Genomic DNA, 21584 nt, shown 5'->3' with positions numbered 1-21584 from the left:
GCCCTGAACCTTTGAAACTCAAACACTTAGCCCAAAACTCCAAATGGGCTGTTAGGCTAAGCTTAGTGGACCAAAGCCCACCAAAATCAACGTTTGACGTGGAACGGTTAGTAGGGCTTTCGTACGAGGATATGGTTCATCTTTTTGATGATCAGGGAATTGATCGGACGGCGTATGATGAGCGTCTGAAGTTCAGGGACCCAATCAATAAGCATGCGCTATAACTGGGTACCTGTTGAACATAGCCTTCTTGAAGATTGTATTCATGCCCAAGTTGCACTTGCACTGGGTCAAACAGGTAACCGTTTTTGCTTACTCAATTGGTCACGACAACATGTTTGCTTGTTTGCACTTAAGTTCGAATTTTCTTCCCTGTAATTGGAGTATATTAGAATATCGTTTTATCACAAAACTAATGAAATAGTGTAACTAGCATTTTAGATTTTATCATTTTTATTTTCGTTGACGTTGTTGGGGCAGGCCAAGTAACTATTTGAATTAGAGAAACAATACCTTCAATGAAATGGTACAGTTGAAATTTGTAATTGCAGCATTCGTGTTGATCACACTTCAAGAATGCTACACTTTTTATGTGGACGGTGCCCGGTTTTACTGACAAAGTTGCTATAGACAGGACCAAATGAAATCACTACAAGGTGGACTACGGTTACGAAGCTCATCCCTCTACCCTGTAGACCAGAATTGATCTTCACAGGAACCTCTGTCATGGGCATCAAACCCGAGACCGGGAAGTTCTGCAGCCATGCGGTAGGAACTCCCGTCTAATGTCATTATTTGTATTGATTTGGTAATGTCGATACTGCAATAAAGAACAAAGGTCTTGTCCAGAGGCGTATTGGTACTATCTATAACAACGTTAGTAGTTCACCATCCTTTGATGTGTAGGACTTCTGGGATTCTATAAAGAAGAATGACTGCTTTTCTTTAGAAGGTTTGTTGGATGAATTCAAGCAGGTACTGCAGTCTCAGTATTCACTTTCAAAAACCTTAACCCTTGAACATTTGTACAGATTCTTACCCTTTTTGTATGTAAAACCTCTGCAGCTGAGGATTTACAAAACTCCAGACTTGGAAACACCCAAATATGATATTCTAAAAAGAACTGCAAACTATGAAGTGTGTTTGCTTTTCCCCGAACGAGTCATGTTGTATTTGTAAAAACTTAAAGCCACGTTTGGTGCCTAAAACTGAATTACCATGCATGTCTTGATTCCACAGATAAGAAAGTATGCACCTTAAGTAGTAGTAGAGGGATCAGTAGACAAGCTGTCCGGGTCAGCTGGTTTCGGTGATGTTACTGGGTGAGGCGTTATCCCTAGCCAATCATGTTTTTCTTTTCTTCACTTAGGATGATTTGGATGATGGAATCTGTTTAGGTACATCTTTGGAAAGAACTCTAAAATGGAGAAGATACCGATGACTACTCCGGTCTTCACTGAGGTATCTGATGCAAAACTTTCCAAAGTATCCATCAAAATATGTCTTCCACTGGACAAGGATCCAGGCCGGACTTGGAGCTTTATATTAGTATGTTGCAGTAACCTCAAAGCTCAATGGTTTTTAGAAATCACTAGTTATCTTCTTACTCTTTGCTCCATTTGGCTATAAATTAAGGCTGTTCTTATATACTTTTGAAAATTGATCTTATGCTTCTATTTTGCATTTTGAATTGACTTTCGACCTTTGAAATTGTATTGGGGTTGATCTGCATCGAAGAGGAATGAATTGCTGATAGGGCTGGAAGAGTTCACATTGGACTAGCATATTGAACGCGTTCTTCGACAAACTCTCCCCATTGATCATTTTTCCCTACACGCACAGTAAGAGTTTATTTTCGGCTAACAAGGTACCAAAGGAGTTTGATTTATAGAACTATGATCTGATACCATGTAGAATTATGAGATTATATTCATATCTTAATGTACATATTTACACAAGTCAGTGACTTGAGATAAAAGTAAGTTACTTGATTTATAAGAATACAAGTGACTTGAGATACAAGTAATCATATCCTAAGCATGGAATCCTTAGTGGATTCTCCCTCTGTAACATCTTCCCGTTGATGGCTTCTATTGAATGAATATATTCACATAGTCCTAACTTTTCCTTTGAATTGTCAATTATTTACAACTTACAGCTTCAACTTTCAAATCTTTTGGCAAATCTCAAAACGATTTGTGGGCCCGAACAATAAGAAAATGACTTTCACACAACAAAGATGCCATATTATCAATGCGTAATTGGTTTGAGATACCGTCACAATAACGTCAGTCTTGAACAATGAGCCCTATGAGGCAAATATGTGACCTTTGGACATTTGACAATTAGAAAAGGCACGAGCAGACATACCTGTGCTTGATGCCTAAGGCCATGTGCAACTCCAAGTTTGCCAAAATGCTAACCCAAGCCAACAAAGTCGGTCACATTTCCATTTCAACTGCTGACAAAGGATGCTTCATCTGTTATAATCATAAAATCAAAGCAGTTTCAAAAGCATTTATAAACCAACAAATTTAGAACTTTCTGATTTCATTTACACTTACACTATAAATCATCAATGCCCCTCCTAGGTAGCTCATGGATGGGAAAACAATTTACTTGACAAATGCCCGCAATCACTTAGTGTTATGTGTCAAATAAAGATGTGTGGACAAAAATTTACAGATATTTCATTAGCACAAAGCATTTATGAAATTATGATAATATACTCGTGCCATATAAATTATTGTCCACGAATGAAAATAAAAGAACAACTTCGCACGTGAGTCCCATAACAACTTAATCTTCAAGTAATGCCATGCGGCATGAGAGAGATGGAGAGGGAGACAGGCAAAGACAGGGAGGTGTATCCATGTGACCGACTCATCAGGATTCAGCCTTTATACTAATTAAGATGAAAAGAATGAACAAAGCGAAGTAAACAACTTGACATATAGTCGACTGAAATTAAATATCCTGCAAAGGGCTTTGTATTCGACACCTCACAACTGCCGGTGCAACGTGATTTCCCAAAAAACATTTATGATACCAACTAATACTATGATTCAATGATTTTTTTTTTCACTTGTAAGTAAAAAAATTTAAATTTAACTTATATAGATGACGACGATATATAATATTATGTTTGACTCATTATATGACCTAGCTCGGTATCATTTTCGATTTCATCTTTTTTATCCTTCATTTGGGTAGGAATAAACCTATTCGCAAAATGTGAAACATGGTTCATGAGTTTCAAGTGTTTATGCATGCTTACATCTTTTTACTACTAAATTGTTCATAACAATTCTGATTCCAAAGTGATTATTATACCGTCACATATAATTTATACACACGAATTATAATATAAGTAAACAATAACACCATATAACACTTCAAATTGATAAGAATATATTCGGTTACATTTCACATTAGTAATTCAAAGCAAACAAGACACAAATTAGAAAAATTAGAAATCAAAATACAAGAAGGACTCTTCCAACACACAACACGACAAATTACGGAAATTTCTTTGGGTTGAGAAAATCAATCAAAAAAATCCAAACCAATCCAACGGAGAAATTAAGAAAAGAAAAACTTGATAAGAAGCTGATGATGTTGAAAGTTGCCGCCTTCATGGCTTCTCCTCCTCCGCACCACCTCTATGTTTAAACCTTAAATTAATTAGTAATACACAACTAACCTCACCTGTCTCTCCACTCGCACTCCCTAATTATAGTCTAATCCCCAATTAACATTTTTCAAATTAGTTTCTTGTTTCTTACCGTTTGGACCTCGCACGTTGTCCTCTCTATCTGACTCTGTCAAATTTCTCTCTCTCTCTCTCTCCATTTCTGTTTGGCTTCTGTGGTGGCATTCTGAGATCTGGATGGTTTTTGCTTTTTGCTGTGAAATTTGATTCGAATCTATGAAAAGCTTAATGCTTGATGTAAATCTGCATCTGGGTTTTGTTTGGTGTTCGTTAATCTTTGAAAAAGTTCAATGCTTGATGTAAATCTGCATATGGGGTTTGTGTGATCGTCGTTAATCTTCGTTTAGTTCTAGTAATCTTTTCTGAAAAAAAAAAAAATCTGTAGTAAATTCTGATCTGATCTGGGATTACTTTGTTGGTGGTAAATTTAATCTGCAAACGATAAGAAAAACCAAAAGTTTGAAACTTTCCCGAATCAAAATATGAAGGTGAACAGCTTTTATTTTAGTCCTTGGATGTAGGAGACAAGGTGATTTGAAGGGGTAAATCAAACGTTTCTTTATAGTGACTTATAAAAGTTAGAGAAATAGTGTATTTTTAAGGCATTTCTGGCCCAATTTCTATGAAATCTGTTCGAATTGAGGCGCGTTGATGTATTATTATACCTTTGTTCTTGTGCTTTTAGAAATGACTGGTATTATGATCTTGAGGTCATTTGATCTGATCGATTTTGTTGTATATTATCTATCAGGGAAAAATGGCAGACCCAAAACCCGACACACCCTTGATCCCACCATCGTCGTCATCATTATCATCCTCGTCACGGAACCTCCCCGACTTCAAAAAATAAGTTAAACTGAAATATGTGAAGCTTGGGTACCATATTCTCATCACCCATGGCATGTACCTCTTTCTTTCCCCTCTTGTTGTCGTTATCGCTGCCCAGATTTCAACATTTTCTCTCAAGGATCTTTATGATCTTTGGGAGCACCTCCAGTACAACCTGATTTCGGTGATTATCTGCTCGACTCTCCTTGTTTTCCTATCCACCGTGTACTTTGTCACCCGCCCTCGCCCGGTGTACCTTGTTAACTTTTCGTTCTACAAGCCAGAAGAATCTCGAAAATGCACGAAAAAGATTTTCATGGAACAGTCTCAGATGACTGGTACATTTACAGAGGACAATCTTCAGTTCCAGCGTAGGATCCTTAAGAGATCCGGCCTTGGTGACTCGACTTACCTTCCCGAGGCAGTTCTCAACATTCCTCCAAATCCGTCAATGAAAGAAGCTAGAAAAGAAGCTGAGGCTGTGATGCTTGGTGCCATTGATGAGCTTTTCGCTAAGACAGCTGTTAAACATAAGGACTTTGGAATCTTGATTGTGAACTGCAGTTTGTTCAATCCTACCCCGTCTCTTTCTGCCATGGTTATCAATCATTACCAGCTTCGAGGGAACATAAAATTTGCACAACACTAATTAAGAGATCAAACCAAATCTACACAATCCAAATAAGAGATCAAACCAAGCTAATCTTTTCCTTTTGGAAAAAGCAGCACTCTTGGTGGAAAAGTGAGGTAATTTGTAGTGTACCTGTAATCAGACCTCTGTAAAGCAGCGGACTCTGAAATTCTGAAATATCTATAAAAATGAAATCACACAAAATCAAATTTGAAAAACAAAAATACAAACCCTACTAATCCAAATAAGAAAAACGCACAGTTCCGCATGGTTCAAGTTAGTGATTTGATTTAGGCACAGAATGCAATGGAAAATGATCCTCTTTGTATTCTTTTTCTGGGGATTTCAGGATCTTGTGATTGTGCGGTCAGTTTTCGTTAAGTACTATACCAAGGGGAGGGGGTGCGGTGGACTTAGCCTCACAATGAACTAGCTATAATGTGGTTTAAATTCGCTTTTGGTGAGCATCAAACCTAAAACTTTTCACTTATCAGTGAAGATGAATATCACTAAACCGTAGTACTAAATAGTAAAACTTCTCATTTATAAATGAAGAAAACTACTAATAGACATTAATTTTGGTCGATTGGCCCTCATTCTCACAAAAGAGGAACCAATACCCCTAAGACATTCGTTTGACCAAAAAAAAAAGGAAAAAAGAAAGAACAGAAGACCCACCTACGACGCCGTTTCATGGCCTATTTGGGAGTCTGGGACTGTACCATGCATTTGACGTTTTCACCCCCCCAAAATCAAACTACGCGGGAAACTGGCACCAAAAATAGGGAGGGGAGTTCCGGCGGCGCAGTCGAAAGCCTAAGAACCAGAGGATGGTGCTTCGGCGACCTCGAACAAGTGGAGGAGAAGATCCTGATCCAACCCGCCTTGTCCGACAACACGCGTACGGTAGTGAACTCAGTGGAAGCCAAACTCATCAACATGAACCTTAAATCCATCTCCGCCAGGTCCATGCCCGACCCGCATACGCTCCTAAGGTCCTCTCACCTCCTCGGCCCCAAAGTTCTCCAGGTAAATCACACCTCTCTGTATTTCTCGCTAATTTTTCTTATCCTCTGTTTGGTTGCTGAGAAAATAGATAAAGAGAAAGAAAATTTTGGTCTTTCCTTTGTGTTTTGTTATCAAATGGCTTGGGTAAGGGACGTTGCCAAAAGCAGAATGGAGGATTTTTCGAGGAATTTGAGTCGTCGGTGGCTTTTGATGCCTTACGATCCCTGACGACGGCCACAGCTGTGGAGTACTCTCATCCCTCGGTAATCCCTGACGACGTTGTTCCTGGAACTAAGGTATTTCTGCTTCTTGATGCCTGCTCAATGCTCAGCTTGTGTTTTATATTTAATAAGCTAGAGATTTGTTTGATTGCTCACACTTTCGTAGAACTTAGTGACGAACACTGTGTGCTCCGTCTTCGTGTATGCAATCTTGAAGCGAATCCACATCCAGTAGGAAAATTAATAATTTCGTTTATTTTTTATCCCATATGTGACATTAGCTCAACACTGCACTGGAAGACCCGGACAAATTTTTTAATTTTGACAATGAATTTCACAAGAAGTTTTATGGGTCTCTCTAGTCCCACTTTCTTAAGTGATTCAGGGAAAACAGGTGCATAGATAAGGGTCGCATTTTGAGTTAACTGAACATCTTTCGTTTGTCCTACTTTTTGATCGGTAGGTCTGTTTGGAAGGTGAAGTTACTGTACGCAATGGAATAGTGTGTTTGAGTCCTAAAATTGTGACTCTGTTGGGAGGTGTTGTTCAATCACTTTACGAAGAATGGCAGATGAATACAAAATATTCCGAGTTTTCACGTTCATCTTTAAGGATTTCACAGGAAAGTGAAGGTAACGGCCCCCTCCATTTGAGAAGTTGAAGTTGGGGCAGCTAAAAGTCAGTTTCCTGAGCTGGACAAGTTTTCACGTCAGTATTCTTGAGCTATTGATTTCATAATATTAGTTTGTCTTTTAACATAATGTTAAACCACTCATTATTGCTATTGCATGCATATCTCATGGGCAAGATGCAATCATTGGCAGATTACTCTGATGTTAGCTCCAAGAGTAGTGAGCCTATTGCCAGAATTACTGAGGTTAGACCAGTTGCAAGACAGTGGAACCTTCGATTGAAAGCAAATGACGACAATAAATCTTATAAAAGAAGTGAGACTGATAACACTCGTAAGGCAGATTCCCTTGATGAAAGAACTCAAGACCAAAGAAGGTAGATTTTCATCCGTGTCCAATTTGTAGCTTGTTATTAAATTTTACTATTATCCTATGCTGCATCCAGGTTTTGTGTAGTATTAAGCTTAATTTTTTGTCATCTAGTTGTGGGGAAGGGGTCGAGAATAGACCGGTGTTTTTACACTTGGATTTGTTCACCAATTATTTCTAGTGGTGCGTATATAGTTGTAGATGGGGCAGGTGTAAGGTGGCAGAATAAAACTTGAATCAATTGAATGGAGGGAAAACCAAATTTCTGCTAAGTTTTGTCTATATCAACGTCGACGATCATGTAAAATGGAATTATACTTGAATCACACAAGAAACACATTTAGTTAACTTAATTATTACAAATGTTCTACATTTTTTGCTTTGTAATTTAATGCTGATGTATTATGCCTTCCACAAAAATTGAAGCTGTCCCTGTTCAAAACCAAGCAGCCGCACAAAAGGTTCTTAAAAAAATGAGTCATCAAAACCGGGATGACATGCATTCAAGAGGCAGACAGTTTGGGGGAAAGAGGAGGATTACTTGACTTTATCATTTCTTTTATTCTCATCACGCTTTACTCTGTTAGGTAATTTTTGTTCTTGAGATGATTATGATGATGGTGAAACCGTAGCTTCCAATCTTTGAATTTTGGTGGTTTAGCTACATACATTTTCACTGATTTGCTGAACAAGAGTTTTTTCTCGTTATGTTGTAATTACAGATATTCTCTTTGTAAGTCGGATAGAGTTTGTTACCCCAACAAAAATCTCTCTCTTTTTTTTTTTTTTATATCAAAGCTATATTTGATGATTTCATGTTTTTTTTTTTTTTATAACACTCTGACATCTTAATTTGATGGTGTTTACAGAAGGGCACAACATGGGCTGGGGTTTGATCTTAACAGGAACAGCTCTACAATGTTACAAACAACTTCCGTCTGCAGTTTTGTGCGAATTCAAGTAGTATTTGTCAAATATTTTGATGAATGTCTTATATTGATTGTTGTAAAGTTGAAATGTTTTATAGATGCAATATTTCTTCAAAATTCAAAACAACTACTTATTGGAAAAATCATAGGAATCTAAAGAAGTACGAAATAAGGACTTGTCTTCATTAACGAACCAGTAAAGCAAAAAATAAAAGAGGCGTTTGATGAACTGGTTATGACCTGACTCAGATATGTGATGATGACAATGCATCACCTCCTTGATCGTGCTTCACCATAGAACCGATCTGGGAGACTTAATCAAGATGGATGATGCTTCACTTCTTCCTGCCTTTTCCCTTTTCAGTCATCTATAGTAATTCTCATTTGTTTCTTGGGACGATTATTATCGGATGCGTCATGGCTTGGTCCTTCCTCATCATAAAACCGAGTTGGATGTGTGTCAAAAACATAACCAGCTTTGTCCAAATCATGCATATTTTCCTCCATAGGTTTGTCCCATACTAGGTTAACCCCTGTTCTCTTTATTGTAATGGATGGGTTTTCAAAAAATATAACAACTTTATCCCCACCTCGCAATTTGAGCTTATTGTTCGAGAGTTGTCCCTGCAAAAGATAATCATCTCCATTTGGGTGGTAATCAGATTCTACTCTGCCTATGTAAGCTCGCAACTCAGTACGCTGGGTATTATTTATAACAATAATGGCAAGATGACTGCTTCTGTACGAGTGGTACAAGCAGAACAGAGTTAACCCTTCAAAATTACGACCATCACTCGGGGGAATATCAAAAGTGACTTTAGTGCCCTCGTTGACAAACTCAAACCAATCAGGAACATAGTTTCCATGAAGGAAAATTCCACCAAATCCGCAAGAAGTCCATCCCTACATATACAATACATGTGTCGTATATATACATGTATACGCAAGATAGGAAGGCAATGAGAGAGAGAGAGAGGGAGAGATACCTGTAGGATGTTCTTCCTTAAATGAGCTGAAAGACTGGTGCACTTAAGCATACTAATCCATGTAATGGAGCTTAATGACTTATCCAAGCCTGGAACCTCAGTGAGCTTGGGTGAATCACTCACAACCAGTTCTTTCATATTCAACATTTTCGAAAAATTGGGCATTGTTTCCAATGCAAGGCATTGAAATGCATACAGAAATTTCAAAGTTGTTGGTAAATCAGGGATTGTACGAAGAGATATGCATCCAATTAACCTCAATGTTACAAGCTTTGAAAGACCACTGAGGCTGGGTAGGGTATGAAATGTATTTAATGAAAGATCCAAATCTTGTAAAGAAATTAGACTCCCAAGATCCTTAGGGATTGCATCATCAGCTAAATTGCACCATTCGAGATTTAATTCCCTTAAAGAGTTTAAGCCGTGTAACGAAAAGGGCAAATGAATACTTTCCACACCTGATAGGGATAAACGAGTGAGATTCTTCAATCTTACTATGGAAGGTGGTACTTTTCTTATGGCTGTTTCCTCTGCTTCAAGTATTCTCAATGATATCATCTCCCCTATATCCTCATGCACTTCTCTGAATTTTGAACACCAATTAAGAAGAAGAGTCTCAACAGATTTCAACTTATAGAAATCCTCTGGAAGAGAAATAAGTTTGAAACACCACGTAAGGTTCACCAAAGAAAGTCTTTTAAGATGACCAATGGAGGGGTGAATCTCGGACAGACTAATACAGTATTTCAATATCAACTCTTCCAGATTTGGGACTTGTGAAAAGTCTGGTGATTTCTGTAAGGAATAGGAATCGCTGAGATCAAGGGTTTTCAAGTTATGTAGCGACTGTTGCAGAAAATCAAAAGAAAATTGAAATTGATATCCAAAATGAAAATGTTATAAAAAAAGAGAAGATATCCAAAAAACAAATAGCAACACAACATCATCAGCTGTAATTCATTGTACCTTGGAACCCTCCCAAACTTGTACCAGATTGCTCCTCCGCATATCTAACACAACTAGTCTTGGTTGATTAAAAAAATCATCTGGTATGGACTTTAAAGGGCATTCTTCCCAACACAACCATATTAACTCTTTGGGAAGATGTTTGTATTCTCCTTTGAGCTCTACTCTGTCGAGGTGAAGCAATCTCAGATTCTTCATATTGGCAAATGCTTCTGTACTGAAACTAGCAGCAATCTCAGTGTCTACAATGCTTGATAACAAAGGATGAGGGAACTCTAGAGCAAGTCCTTCAATTTTTCTAGTTCCCTGTTAACAAAAAAGGTTATAGTGGTAAGAAACAATATATTTGCATATGTTTACATGTATTATTATGCATTACCCAAAATCACCCACAGTGAATATATTTTACACATGAATGTTGTTTAATGTATAATTGACATGCGAGGGTTACATATATGCTTTTCTTGTACGATGCATTAATCCAAAATTGAATTGGGAATGTACTTACTAATTTATTTGTTAATACATTGCTGACATCTTGAGGATTCCACAACCTACTCCATTTTTCAGGATGACAAGGAGATTTTCCAGAAATGATTACTCTGGCCATTTCTCGAAGCAAATCATGCATATTCAACTTGTTGCGTTCAACAGTTACAAGACTTCGTTCACTGAGGACATTGATTCCTATCGTTGCAAAAAATTTACATTCATCTAATACTTTTGTGACAAAGTCCTTGTCCATTCCAATAAAGAAACAAGATATGTCAAGGAATATAGCCTTTTGTGTGTCATCTAGCCCTTCAAAGCTTATTCTTAGTGGTTTTATTATTTCTCCTTCAGGAGTTGTTTTCAATTTCTTCAATTGACATTCCCACTCTCCTATGGTTCTTTTAAACAAAAAAGAACCTAAAACTTCAAGGGCTAGTGGCAAACCATCACAGTAAGAAACAAACTTTTTTGAGAGTTCAAGATATTCTTTATCAGGCCAACTATTTCCAAAGGCATGCCAACTAAAGAGCTCTAGAGATTCTCCATCCTTCAATTTCTGAGCCGAATATACTTTGTCCATATTTAGTAGTAGATGTTTATCTCGTGTCGTTATGATAATTCTACTTCCCGGACCAAACCAATCATGATTTCCAACTATTGCATCCAGTTGTTCCTTTTTATCTATGTTGTCCATAACGACAAATACCTTTCTATGTGAAAATATATCTTTTATCCGACCAATGCCTTCAACATCACTGCTTATTTCAGACTTTGGATTCAAGATGTCCGAAATAAGTTTTTTTTGTAGATAAACCAGACCATGTCTACTTGTAGTGTCGCTAACATCATCAAGGAAACTCTTGAATTCAAACTTAGGATGAATTTGGTTATAAATGGCTTTGGCAGCTGTTGTTTTACCCAATCCACCCATCCCCCAAATTCCAACCATGAGAACCTTATTTCCTTCACCACTTGAAAGATAAGTGATAATTTCTTGAACACGAGAATTGATTCCAACTGGGAACTTGGCCACATGTAATTTTTTTGTTTTGGGGAGCCATTTCCAAAGATTATCATAAATAATTTTCTTAATAAGCTTTGCTTCATGCCTGAAAACACAATTTGTAAGAAAATATAAATGGCGGTACAGACTTGCAGTGACTTACTATTTGCAAGAATTAACTGGTTAGAAGAAATATATCAACAAGTGACCTATTATTACATAAGTTGTCACATAAACAAATAAGTGATCTTATTATTACAAATTATTACAACTTATACCGGTAACACCTATTATCAAATTCGTTCTTACGCCATTAGATAACCTACACAATCTAGACAATAAAAGGGAATTATTTTCTTTGTGTGTTTTAAATATTGTATTGCGTGTTCAATAACTATAATCTATGCATTTTGAGTTTCTCGTAATCTGCAAGACTGTATGTTGTGTGTGTGTACATACACATATATTCACTTAGATTGCATGGTCACTAATTTACCTTTTTAAATTAGAGGCATTGTGGGCTTATTGTAATTGTACAATTTGTTTTTTGAGTAATTTACATATATATTGCATATTCACCTAGATAGTATAGGCAAGTTATATACCTATAGGGCACGTTTGTTGGAGTGGTTAGGTTAGGATTGGATGGGATGGGATGGGTTGGGCTATCCATCTACTGTTTGGTGTGGACTATCCCAACTAAATTAGGATTGGATTGAAAAGTAGAAGTGCAAAGAAAACACAGAAAGGTCGATCCCAAGCACTAAACCCAACATTCCAGAAACGGAAACAAAGCAAATGAGATCAAAGAAAATGCAAAAAGGATAGCAGAAAATTACTGGACAGGGGAGGAGGCGAAGGAGAAGACAATCGAAGAAGCAGAAGGGAATTAATCAAGGTGGGAATCGCAGTAATTGTCATCGCAATCGACGGTGGTAGAAGAGTCGTCAGAGAGAGGTCGTTTCTGGAATGTTGGGTTTGTGCTTATGACGACCCCACGCAGCTGCTCCCGATGATTCCACGGCTCAGCTCGCGACGACCAACCCCACCTTGTACGACCAGATATGTGGAGAGAGAGAGCCTTCTGATGACGATGACGACGACGACGGAAAAAAAGAAAAAAAATATGTTGATGTCGACGCAGAGAAGAGAGGAAGACGATGTTGGACTCATAACCCATCATCCCTAAGAGCAATTCCACCTAACGACTTTACGCCAGGTGCATTTATCCACTCAAATGAACAGTAACAGACTTTAATGAACAGTAATAAGCGAAGTCATCTTCACCCCATGCGCTGACACCTAGCGGGACACCTAGCGCATTTATTTGGTGTGTTTTTTTTTTTTAAGTTTATTTCGGATAAGATTTTTAACCAATTTTGGATAAAATTTCAAATAAACTTAAAAAAAAAACACACTAAAATAAAATTACATACTCATCAAATAAACTTAAAAAAAAACACACTAAAATAAAATTACATAAACTCATCAAATAAACTATAAAAAAAACACACTAAAATGAAATTACATAAACTCATCAAATACTCTTTATTCTTCAACCACAAGCTTTTTGGTATTTTTTTTCACACAAAAAGTATATGAAAGCTTTGGTAGAAAGTGTAGAAAATATTGAAATGTGGTGTAAGGTGGAAGATGAGGGTTAGGTATTTATAGAAAAAAAAATTTTAATTTTCTGTATTTTTTAATAATTTTTCTGTATTTTTTAATAAATTTTAATTTAGTTAATTAACGTGGACCGTTGATCTATGATCGAACGGTCCATTTTAAAAGTCAAATTTAAATTTTTTTTACCGTTGGAAATCCAACGGCTATGATCATGCCGCGTCACTCCGGAGCACAAGTGGGCTGACAGCCCTCTGAAACCTTGTCGGGCACTCGCCCCACGTCGCCGTGAAGCGCACGCGCCAGGCCAACATCCCGGCTTCTTGCTCAGTTTCATTTGGGCTGGTCCATTGCCCAGCTCGGGCTGGGTACCAGTCAACTTGAGGGGGTGGAGTCATTTGACAGGGTCCTGGCCTTGTTTTTGTGCTGGGTCCTGGGCAAAGTGCACTTCGGTGGACTTGCTCTAATGCTCATTATTCACATCAAACAGCCGACAGTGGAATTGAGTCAATTTTAATGGTTGACAGCCTATCCCCCATCCGACCCACAGAACGGGCCCACAGAGTATTATCATGTACAACGATTTACTTAGCATCAATAGGTAAATTATTATCATACAACTTTGAAAATCTAGTTTGAAAATTTCGCCTACCAATGCTCATGCACATAACTAGTTTAAAATAATCATTAATTAGCCAAATTTACAAACAAACATAACTAAATGTATCATCACATAATAAGGGGCTTCAGGACTACAAAATTATGTAATCTAAGTCATAAAGCAAATTTAATGAATTTTTCTAATTAAAGCACAGTCAACGACCAAGGGTTTGCTGTCCGTAGTTGCATGACTCTTTGTTATTATTTTTACATGTGTCATTTCACTTAATTTTAAAGTTAACATTGTTAACTAATAGTCGTCATTTAGTATTACAGTTTAGTTGTATTCTTCTTCATTTATAAGTGACATGTCTTAAGTTTGATTCTCGTCAAAGGCGAATTTGAACCACATTATTACTAGTTCATTGTGAGACTAAGCCTACCTCTCTCATTTAGTGTAGATAATATCGTTTGTTCAAAATAAATAAATAAAAACTACTAGTCATATGCTCACACGTTATACATGTGTAATTAAACTTGACTATTAATTGTTATAAAAATATTTTTGTCACTTTTTTTTTTAAAATAAAACTTTGTAATTAAATTCGTGTATTATTTTTTATAAAAATATTTGTCACTTTTTTTAACAAACGATATTATCTATAATAAAAGAGAGGGAGTAAACTTAACCTCACAATGGATTAGCAATAAAAAAAATTATATAAAAAAAAGAATAAAATTGGGATGCAACTTGGAAGAAGGGGAAGAGGCTGAAGTGGGAGACGAGAGCTTAAAGAAAACCTACTTAATTTTTTAATCTAATTTTTAACTTTTTTTTTTTTTTTGTCATATGATAAATTTTGTTAGATTAGCCATCGATAAAATTCAAATTTACGACGTCATGCAAGAACTCAACTTCTTTCCACCATTGTTGTAAAGGGCCACTTGCATCTAATTTTTAACTTTTAAGTAGGTGTGTTATGTATATCAGGCTGTGAAGTTTGTGTAAAAAAATAACAAAATTTATATTGTATGTAATTACTAAATTGCTCATATATTCTGTTTTGTACAATTTTAATGAGAGGATTAGCATAATAATTTTAAGAAGTTTTGGTTCACAAATAAGATTTTATTAATAGATTAATACGTATTTAAAACATATATACACATAACTAATTAAAAAAACTACAGCGTTAAATTATTTGACTTCGATTTAATACCTTGTTCCTAATCATGCCCAAATTAATAAACCCTCTCTCAACCATCTCTCTCTGTGATTTTCTCACTGAGAGACCCCAAACCCTAACCCCCTTCCGTTTTTCATCTCCTTTTCAACCAAAAAAAATATTAATACACAGCACAAGTAGTCCCGAGCGCTAATCACTCCCAAATCGCCGTTACATCAGGTCTTGGTCGACGGATTCGATGCCGAGCAGATATGGCAGCAAATCGACCTTCAATCGCAGCCGCTCATCTCGACCCTTCGCCGCAATTTGAAGCCGGAAATCATGTGCTTTGACGACGACGGTGAAGGGAGTGAGTGTGAGGAGAGAGATAGAAATGATGAAGAGGAGAGAAAGGAAAATGAACGTGTGAAAGTGAAAGTGAAGGGGAAGGTAATAATGTGATAGAGGATGGGTTGTCGGGTGTTCGTGTTTATTTAATTAAATTCCTATATAATAATTAACAGTGTTAATTCTAGAGTTAAGTGGAGGGGAAGAGACACAAATACGACGTGCAGTCTGGAAAAATATATATGATGGGTTAAAGGCAAAGAAAAAGGAGTTCTAAGGGGGAAAGATAAATTTTTCATTTAAATAATTAAAGCTGAATAAAATAAATAGTTACCCGTTCTCAGTGTTTTTAAGATCGTAACCAGACAAGTTTGCAGCTTCAGTAAGAGTCTTTCTCCATTGCTTTACCCTTTCTCTCTTGGTTTCCCGTTTTTTGTCATCTTCTTCTTTACGGATGTTCTCTTCGTGCTTCTGAAACATTGGGGCTAAACTACCTTCCTGCTTCCTGATGTCTGAAGCTTCAACATCATAGAATATTGGCAAAACATGTTGCTCCAGTTCGGATTTGCACTCCATGATCTTCACTAGCTCGTCGAGACACCAACTCGAATCTGCGTACCTCTTTGAGAAGACAATGATAGAGATCCTTGACTTTTCGATGGCTCGCAATAGTTCGGGCTTTATTTCTTCCCCTCTTTCCAGATCGTCCTCATCAATAAAGGCCTTGTAGCCCTTTTCTTCCAATGCTGTGTGGAGATGGCCCGTGAAGCCCTTGCGTGTGTCTTCGCCTCTAAAGCTCAAGAACACGTCGTACTTCCAGAGTTTTGAGGAGGATGATGAAGAGGAGGCACCGTGGGCTGCCATGGCTATATCCACTGTATAGCACTGCAGTGGTTCAGATTACGACTGAAAAATATGACAGTGGTTGTGTTTGTTTTGCCAAACCGATGATACTCAAACCCCTAGGATTTGGATCCTCTCCTGAGCCCATAAAGAACATCCTCTAACCAAACAATGTTGACCGTTGGATGAATATAACTTTAAATGAATCTTTTATTTGTAATCGTTGAATAAAAATCTAACGACCCACACTATTTAGTCATGAGGATCCTCTTCTTGGGCTCAGGAGAGGATCCAAATCCCAAACACCTAAACCCAAGTCAAGATCCTTCAATTTACAAGAACAAAAGTTTATAATATAATAATGTTTTGGTATTGATTCGAGAAACAACATACAGCTGGGCGAGAAGGTGCAGGGAAAAAGAGAGGAAAGGTGGAAAGGAACACAAAACGACAAAGACTATACAAAAGATTCTTGAAAACTCTGAAATATGCTTTATTCACGTTAAAGGGAGGCTCGTGTTTGCTTTTCAAGAATAAGAGGGTAGAAACAATTAAGATCTACCTCCTTATATTTTCTCTTAAATTAATTCCCAACCAATGTTAGTCACATTCTCCTTTAAAAATTTTCGCTCTATGTTTTATTTTGTTTTTTATTTTGCAATGTCATAATTTAAATCTTTGTTTTCGATATTACTCTTTAAATATCAATTATGTTAAAGTTCAACCAAATTCAATAATCTAAATATTATATAATAAAGTAAAGAGAAATACTAAGAAGACTCTTCACAATTAGACTTTCTAGAAATTATCCATCACCTCATGTTTTTGGCAAAGTTTTCATGTCAACATTATCAAATATTGTGCAAAAAACATGAGTTATTGTGCCAAAAACATGAATTGATGAAAAATCCATACAGAATCTCATTTTCTAACGAGTCTTCTTAGCATTTCCTTATAATAAAAAGACAAATCATATTATCTGTGTTGAACTAATTCTTATTCAAAGTAAAGCATCTTAAGGGCTAGTTTGGTATTGCTGTGCTTTGAAAAAAGCTGTTGTGAGAATAAGCGGCTGTGCTGTGAGAATAAGCGGCTGTGAAATAAAGCCAGTAGAGTGTTTGGTAAACTTTTTTGTGAAAGTGCTTTTGGAAAAAAAAGCAGGATGATAGTGTGTCTTTTCATTAAAGGAGCACTGTAGCTCCGTGTGCTTTGAAAAAACTGGCTTTTTTTCAAAGCAGCAAATAGCAGCTTCAGCTTTTCCTTTGATTTTCAGCTTATTCTCACAGCAGCTTCCAAAATAAGCCCTTTTTTTTCAGTTTACCAAACACAAAAATGACCCTCAGCTTTTTTTCACAGTGGCTTTTTTTAAAATCACCTCAATCCCAAACGGGGCCTAAGTCCAGGCCCTTGGCAGACAAAAGTGTACCGGCACAAAGTAGGACAGTGGAAAATAAAAACAAAGTGGAAAAGCAGGAGCTACGTTTTTCAAAACCACAACGCTGGGCGTCTTAAGATGAAAAGTATATTAGCAAAAAATTGACAGTTGATATTTACGAGAAGTTATTGATATTTTAAAAATTATTTGAAAGTATTTTTATAATAACTATAAGTGATTGATCATATTTATTTAACACTGAAAGTAGAACGGTAGAACCAGATCGATCTTCATGTAGAAATATTGAAGGCAGAGAAAGTAGGGTAAGAGCGATATAGTTTTGGCACATGACGGGCAGGGCAAGGAAAAGGTGGATGGATCAATGCCAAACCACTCAGATATGTAATTTTTACGTCCATTCATTTATGAGGAAGATATCAAAGCTATATGTGATACTCCTTTGGGAATTTGTTCTCGCCGGGACCGTTTGATCTGTACGTTGAGTAGGACAGGTAAATATTCGGTTCGGTCAGGTTATCATTGGATTCATTCCTTGCGGGGGTTGACGGGGGCTCATGCTTCATTCGGTCCAAGTACTTCGAGGACCTCGATTTGGCAAGCTATTTGGAAAATTAATGCCCCGCCTAAAATTCGTCACTTTTTATGGCGAGCTGTGAGTGAGGCTTTGGCTACTATAGGGGGTTTATTTAGGCGCAGGTCTGCTTCATCTCCCATGTGTCCTATTCATGTGTCCTATTTGTAAGACTCAGGAGGAATATGTGCTTCATCTGCTGCTGCGGTGCCCTTGGGTTGAGCCAATTTGGTTTGGTGGTCTGCTTGGTCTTCGGAGGGTTGGTGAAGGTGTGTCTTCTTTTCATCAATGGCTCAGTGATTTGATCATCCAGACTCCTAATCTTCAGGACAGATCGAGGCTTCTTTCTGTCATAGCTTTCTCTTGCTGGTACATTTGGAAAGCTAGATGTAATTTTGTCTTTAAGGCTTCTACCTTAGCTCCCTCACAGGTGCTGCATACTATTTCTTTATCCCTGGGTTCTTTTTTGGAGGTGCAGGTCCCTTTGTCCCGCTCCCGACCATCCCCCGTTCTGGATCCTCGTTGGTCCCCCCCATCTGCTCTCTTCATAAAAGTTAATGTTGATGCAAGCTGGTTTCAGATGGATGGTAAGGCTACGTTGGCTGCGGTGCTGAGGGATCATAATGGGCAATTTGTTGTGGCTCACAAGTTGTCTATTAGTGCTCCGTCGGTGATGTTCGCTGAAGCTATGGCGATGCTCAAGGGCTGTGAGTTGGCGGCGACGATGGGCTTCCGGTGGATTGTTGCGGAATCAGATTCGCTTGAGGTGGTCTCGTCTTTGAAGGGTAATATTTCAAATGGCAGCTGAGAAGTGTTCCCAATCCTAGAATCTACTTTGTGGTTGGGGAATTCTTTTCAGGGTTGTCGCTGGTCTTGGGTTCCAAGACTGGCCAATCAGTCGGCGGACCGTCTGGCGTCGAGGTCTATTGTGGAGATGTGCGGCAACATTTGGGTCAGGCGACCCCCATCTTTGCTGGTTCACATTCTCAACAAAGATGGTCTTCCTTGCCCTCCGTAAGTGTTTTTTGATGTGGGTGTGTGTTGGGATGACGTTTTACCTTTGTGGTAGCGTCCTTATTCTGTTGTTCTCCCTCACACTGCCCTTTGTTTGTTTTGTTGTGCTTGCCCTTGTGTGGGCTTTCTGTTTTCTGTTGGCTTTTGCCCTGTGTTCTTATAAAGGCTTCGTGGTTTCAAAAAAAAAAAAAAAAAAAAAAAAACCACTCAGATATGTACAAGAACGCCTGCGTGTCCTCCACTTACATCCCAGTCCAATATTCCACCTTTTGCTTTCCCCTTGCCTTTGCTTGTAAGTGGCTACTTTATTTCTTCTTAATTTTCTTATTAATTCGGGTTTAATCCTTCCAGAATAACTTATTAATTACCACCACTTGCTTATAATAATAATACTCTTAATGTGCCCACTTTTATGAGAAGTTTTTTAGTGTGTCAAAAACACGATCTAGTACATTAAGTATCAAATAAGTGGTTGAAATTGTTTTTTCAAGTGTCAAGCCAATTGTATTATGACACTTGTATAATAACATATGACGTTTTGTGCCGTGTTTCGAACACGTTGAAAAACTCTCCAGTGTTGGTTCATATACAGTTGCAAAAAGAAAGTAAAAATGTTAGAGAAACCATCTTTTTAAATTACTAGCAAAAGGGCCCGCGCGATGGTATTGGTAAAACTGTTAGACATAACAAAAACAGTTGGTGCAAAGTTGTAATGAATAGTTTGTAACTTACAGTTTCTTGACATGTTCATGCTTTGGGCAGCATCTGTACAAACCAAACTAAATTTATTAATTAAAAAAATTATTTGCTTCCTCTGCCCAACCCAAATTAATTCAAACAAAATTTGCACAACACAAATTAAGAGATCAAACCAAATCTACACGATTCAAATAAGAGATCAAACCAAGCTAATCTTTTCCTTTTGGAAAAAGCAGCAGACTCTTGGTAGAAAAGTGAGGTAATTTGTAGTGTACATGTAATCAGACCTCCATAATTCAGGTTGGCTTTAATTGATCAATCCACACATGCTTACTGAAATTCTGAAATATCTATCAAAATGAAATCACACATCTAATTTGGAAAACAAAAATACAAACCCTACTAATTCAAATAAGAAAAACGCACAGTTCCCAAATAAAGAGCATGGTTCAAGTTAGTGATTTGATTTATGCAATAGCAACCTATCAATTTATATAAATTAAAAATATTTAAATATATACTTCAATAATGTTTATAGTTATTCTCTACTGCAAGCAATTATTTTTATTTGACAGAGTTCATTATTTTGTAAGCAATTATTTGTTTACAAATTTGAAAACGATTTATTCACTTAAGTTCCTAATCAGAATAACATAAACATTCACATTAATAAAGAACTTGAAAAATGGTATGGACCTCCCACCACATATAGGTTATTCCACTGGATGATATCCATTTTTAGACCTACCACTTCACCCAACAGACGGGTTCCTCCACTAACAGTATTAAACTTACTATTTTGTATCTTCCACTCCCACTTCGTGCTCTCCCTCTTCCTCATACAAACCAAAATCACAAAACTTCCTAAAGTTGGAGTCATTTCACTCCTCTCTTTTCAAAAATTACAAACACGTTTTAATCCTGTTGATGCACAAAATCAACGAAGACTTTGGTACAACAGAAAGTGTCAGTTTTTGTGACCTTCGCTTGGTTGCTTCGGTCACTAGTGAGGATAAGTACGTAAATGAATAGAGACAGAGAAGCAAACACAGGATGTACGTGGTTCACCCAGATTGGCTACGTCCACGGAGTAGAGGAGTTCTTATTAGTAGTGAAGGGCTTACACAAGTACAAAGGATCAAGCTCTCAATTTAGTGAGTTCTTGTGAATGATTTAACACAAATGGCATTAGGCCATATTGTGGGGGAATGACCCCTATTTATAGAAAAACTTGTAGCTTTGTCACATTGACATGTGTCATGTTATGATTGGTTCTTGATGTCGACACGTGCTGCGCTCTGATTGGCTTCTAATCTTGACACGTGTCGAGTAGTGATTGGCCTCCTGGTCGGAGGGGAACTCTTCTGGGTCCTTGACAGTATAGCGTTGGCCGGTGCTCGGTAGTTTCGGGATTGGTCAAGTATGGTACAAACAGTGCTCCCCTAAGTTCCCGAGTGAGGGAAACTCCTCGGTTGGGGACTTGCAAGATCCAATCCCTTGAGTAATCACGAAACTTCTAAGTACCGAAGTGTGGTCTGATCTTCATC

General features: G+C 37.5%; 3 protein-coding genes, 1 long non-coding RNA gene and 1 pseudogene across 4 annotated transcripts; 4 read left to right on the top strand and 1 right to left on the bottom strand.

Moving 5' to 3' along the window:
• Positions 1–213: 213 nt before the first annotated feature.
• LOC103452383 (uncharacterized) lies at positions 214–1978 on the top strand (annotated as a pseudogene).
• A 2635-nt stretch (positions 1979–4613) lies between these two features.
• LOC103452364 (3-ketoacyl-CoA synthase 11-like) lies at positions 4614–5189 on the top strand. The gene has a single exon (XM_008391861.1). The coding sequence runs from the start codon at positions 4614–4616 to the stop codon at positions 5187–5189; it is 576 nt and encodes a 191-aa protein (XP_008390083.1).
• A 739-nt stretch (positions 5190–5928) lies between these two features.
• LOC114823003 (uncharacterized) lies at positions 5929–8442 on the top strand. Its single transcript, XR_003771162.2, has 5 exons — positions 5929–6475; positions 6864–7108; positions 7225–7408; positions 7828–7988; positions 8271–8442. It is a non-coding gene; the product is annotated as an uncharacterized lncRNA (long non-coding RNA).
• Positions 8393–16762, bottom strand: LOC103448487 (disease resistance protein RUN1-like). The gene is made up of 6 exons (XM_070805635.1): positions 16664–16762; positions 15849–16476; positions 10791–11883; positions 10283–10588; positions 9317–10162; positions 8393–9233 (listed from the first exon to the last, which is right to left on the bottom strand). The coding sequence occupies exons 2-6, from the start codon at positions 16376–16378 to the stop codon at positions 8691–8693; spliced, it is 3318 nt and encodes a 1105-aa protein (XP_070661736.1). The 5' UTR covers positions 16379–16476; positions 16664–16762; the 3' UTR covers positions 8393–8690.
• A 1747-nt stretch (positions 16763–18509) lies between these two features.
• Positions 18510–19342, top strand: LOC108170055 (uncharacterized). The gene is made up of 3 exons (XM_017324573.2): positions 18510–18593; positions 18803–19090; positions 19184–19342. Exons 1-3 carry the CDS (start codon positions 18510–18512, stop codon positions 19340–19342), a joined length of 531 nt encoding a protein of 176 aa, XP_017180062.2.
• Positions 19343–21584: the final 2242 nt, after the last annotated feature.

This window comes from Malus domestica, chromosome 02 (assembly GCF_042453785.1).
Source record: "Malus domestica chromosome 02, GDT2T_hap1".
Taxonomy (NCBI): domain Eukaryota; kingdom Viridiplantae; phylum Streptophyta; class Magnoliopsida; order Rosales; family Rosaceae; genus Malus; species Malus domestica.
The sequence above is the reverse complement of the archived record's forward strand: the minus strand, read 5'-3'. Positions and strand labels throughout refer to the sequence as shown.